General features: G+C 40.8%; 1 protein-coding gene across 1 annotated transcript; it reads left to right on the plus strand.

Annotated features, from left to right (window-relative positions):
* Window positions 1-932: 932 nt before the first annotated feature.
* Window positions 933-3,070, plus strand: LOC135703876 (uncharacterized). Its single transcript, XM_065225236.1, has 4 exons — window positions 933-1,095; window positions 1,239-1,553; window positions 1,614-2,011; window positions 2,082-3,070. Exons 1-4 carry the CDS (start codon window positions 1,077-1,079, stop codon window positions 2,739-2,741), a joined length of 1,392 nt encoding a protein of 463 aa, XP_065081308.1. The 5' UTR covers window positions 933-1,076; the 3' UTR covers window positions 2,742-3,070.
* Window positions 3,071-3,578: the final 508 nt, after the last annotated feature.

Genomic DNA, 3,578 nt, shown 5'->3' on the forward strand with positions numbered 1-3,578 from the left:
ATTTTATTTGCATTGAAAATGTATTTCGTAAGAAATTGCGGATTTTCTGATATTCTCCATACTGCAAAAATGATTTTACCAGCACTGGCGGGGCGACATCTCTCGACTTTTCGGTGTAACTACCACACAAATGATGTAATTAATTGGCAAATCAAAGTTGGCACTCGTGGAGAATAGAAGAACTATGAGAGTGATGATGGTTTCAAAATTTTACACGGTGAGGTATACGAATGCAATCTTAAAATGCTTTTATTTTGCAAATGGAGCATTTTATTTAAATCTGGTTAATGCTACGCTAGTAGAAAACTTAAGGACTACTTAATAGACATATAATATAGAAAAAATAATTTCTTTTCAGATTTTTATGTGTAGACATAGATTTCAGCTTTTCTACAACTGTAGCAGCAACCAGATTTGAATAAAATGCTCCATTTGCAAAATAAAAGCATTTTAAGATTGCACTCGTATACCTCACAGTGGAAAATTTTGAAACCATCATCACTCTCATAGTTCTTCTATTCTCCACAAGTGCCAACTTTGATTTGCCAATTGTATTCATCTATATTAAAAATATCAAATAGTAATGAACTCGTGCACTTTTTTGCATTTAAAACTGCTTATCAGGAAGATAATGAATAGAAACTAAAATCTCCATACATTTTCAAACGGCTTCATATCACTCTTATAAATAAGTACGGACGATATCACAAATGGCGCAATTATATCCCGTATGGTTAGTACGATAGGCCGAATAGGTGGTTAAGCACTTTTTATGGTTATTTTGTATGCACTGTATTTGTAAAACAACAAAACATGATTAATTAAGAAAAAAATCGTCAATACAGAAAATACAGATTTTTTAATAGAGTGGATACAGATTTTTTATAAAACCACCTGGCAGCTCTGGAACGACTGACGTTTGTTTGGTGGATGTGGGAAGTGCTTGAGAATATCCAGGATATTACTTTGGCTTTTTCGTGAAAAAATCCTGATTTTCCAACGTATTTCATCACAACTGTTGTAAAATATCCCACTCCAATAAGTTCACGCATCAGAAAAGGCATTTCGATCCGAAAATGCCCACCGCGAGCGCCGGTAAGAAAATGTTTGGTTCAATTTCTTGTCTGTACTCACGCAAGCCGCTCAATCTTGAATGATGGTGGTTCGCTGTTTCCTTTCATGGGTGTAATTATTTTTTCTTTAATGTTTTTTCAACACCAATAATACTGATTCAACAGCATCATGGGTGAAATTCTTCACCAATGCCGGCATTCCGTCGCAAGCGGCCGCCGGATATGCTCATGTATTTGTCGAAAATCGAATACAGATGGATATGCTGATGGATCTTAACAAGGAGTACCTCCGGGAGATGGGGATCACTACGATGGGTGACATCATAGCAATACTGCGCCACTCAAAGGTGGTAAGCGATCAGAGCGCTCGTGACCGGGTGCTATCCACACCGGTGGAAGAAGGTAGCAATGGTAGTTCCTCCGTGCCGGTTGCGGCTGTTTCGGCGACTCAGAGTTCCGGTCCGAAATCGGTGGTTTCCAGTAGGTGTGAGCATAGGGTAATCGAAAGGGTGAGAAGATTGATTTTATGATCCGTTTTAGGGCCCAGTTCAACAGTATCCCTTCCTAGTAAACCGCGTCGGATTTTCCCAGAGCACAAAGTCACACTGCCCACAAGTGGCAACAGTGTTCGGTCTGTCAATGAAGTTCCAGATAGGAAAACTTTTTCGGCATCGTCGTTGATTAGTGGTAGCGCAAGTAAGAAAGCAGATGTCTTCAAGAGACTTTCACACAACTCGGACGATAATGTTGACGAGGACGGGGACTTTGGCCGTCGTGAAACACCTTCGAAACTTGCATCGAAGGTAACCCTCAAGGGCATAGAACAGTTTAGACCCAGTAAGAGTTCTACGTCGATTTTCTCTCGCCTTGGAGGAAAGAGCAAACGGGACATAACGGATGGTCCCACTGGAATTTTGAAAAAATCACCCAATAAACCTGTAAGTGATGTTAGTTGCAGCAGGTAAATATTTGGGAAATTTACTTTTATGTTATCATTTTCTCTTTTAGCTCATATCGGATCGCAAAATTACCACAACTTCACAGAAGGTAATTCTGGTCAAAAAGATACCCGCCAAGGCGGTCACCGTTTCGGACGAAGAAGACTTTCGTATGCGCAAGGGTAACAGTCGTCAGCGGTCTTACAGCGACCGTATGGATACAGGAGAACCTCTGAAGATGGTGTCATTCTCCGAGGAGGATGAAGTGCTCGAAATAGATCCTCGCCCTGTGGGCCAAGCCTCTCCGAAAGGTGGTGCTCGAATGCGGTTCAATGAACGGGAAATACCCGTACGATCAAGACTTGGCCATTCGCCGAAGCAGCAAGTTTCTCCTCTGCGTGGACCGAAGAAAACGGTCTATATGAAAGGCCAAAAATCGCCAGCTGGTAACATCACAACCCTGTCGCCTTCGTCGCTATCGCGATCGAAGATGAAGGCCGACGCGATGCTGCTTCGCAGCGAATTACCCATCAAGAATCGACTGAATATGGCCGCACGAAGTGGTTCTCCTGGCAAAAAGGTGACCGCCAACAACAGGAATGATCGGCTGAGCCTGGATTCAAAGTTGGCTAATTTGAAACTGAAGGGACCGGGAAAACCGACGTCGGGTGGCAGAAAAAGCGTACCTAGTGGAAGCGTGTTCGACCGGTTGGGATACAATAGAAAATGAACGGGATGGGGTAACTTGTGCGTTTGCCCTGTGTCTATAGAGTTTAGTTTGTCTATGCCAACAATATACATACATTTGAAGGATTATCTACTCCGAATGGAAGGATGATCGCCAACAATATTGAAAGATTTGTTTGTTTGACGGAATATGAATCGAATGAATTGACCATTATTAGCCGTATTCTGTATTTTCCGTGGATTTCATTTTCAGTGTTCTATTTACATTGATAATTTCAGTCGACAGCAGAGTAAATCTTATCTTTTGAATCGATTTGTTCACCTAGCGTTAGTGTTAGTATTCTGGCTCCAAATATGATGAGAGTACCTCATATGGCATAATGCCTGTATGGGACATTGATCAGTTCACGAAGATTTGCCGCACTCTTCTCTCACCCGTAAGTTTTGACAGTTTTGGGTGGTTTGTTTTGGCTCCCATTCGTTGCTATCTCTTTTACTCAGAAGCAAAATGATAGGGAGCAAAAAGTGAGGTTAGGGACCGTGCACTGATCTATAACTGTTTTTTTTTCAATCATTATCGGTTCTTCAAAAAATTTCCCTTCTTTTGTTCATGAACTGTTCTTTTTCGTATTTATGCTAAACGGCAGTTATGGGGTACTCTCAAATGCGATATTTGGATAGTGTTAAAAATTTATTGAATGAAAATTCGAGGCAGAAATAAAGCTCTCATAAGTACCTACTATCTATTTAAAAAAAAATCACTACTGTACTAGTATATATAGATATTGAAATGATGACTCCCTTCTTCTTTAACTTTTTTAGTTCAAAGGTAGCAGGCTAAGCGGAAGAGCAGACAACTGTCTTCTTTTGTCTGTGACGT

The sequence above is a fragment of the Ochlerotatus camptorhynchus genome, unplaced genomic scaffold (genome assembly GCF_037179485.1).
Source record: "Ochlerotatus camptorhynchus isolate MF236.1 unplaced genomic scaffold, CSIRO-AGI_Acam_v1.1 ptg000222l, whole genome shotgun sequence".
Taxonomy (NCBI): Eukaryota; Metazoa; Arthropoda; class Insecta; order Diptera; family Culicidae; genus Ochlerotatus; species Ochlerotatus camptorhynchus.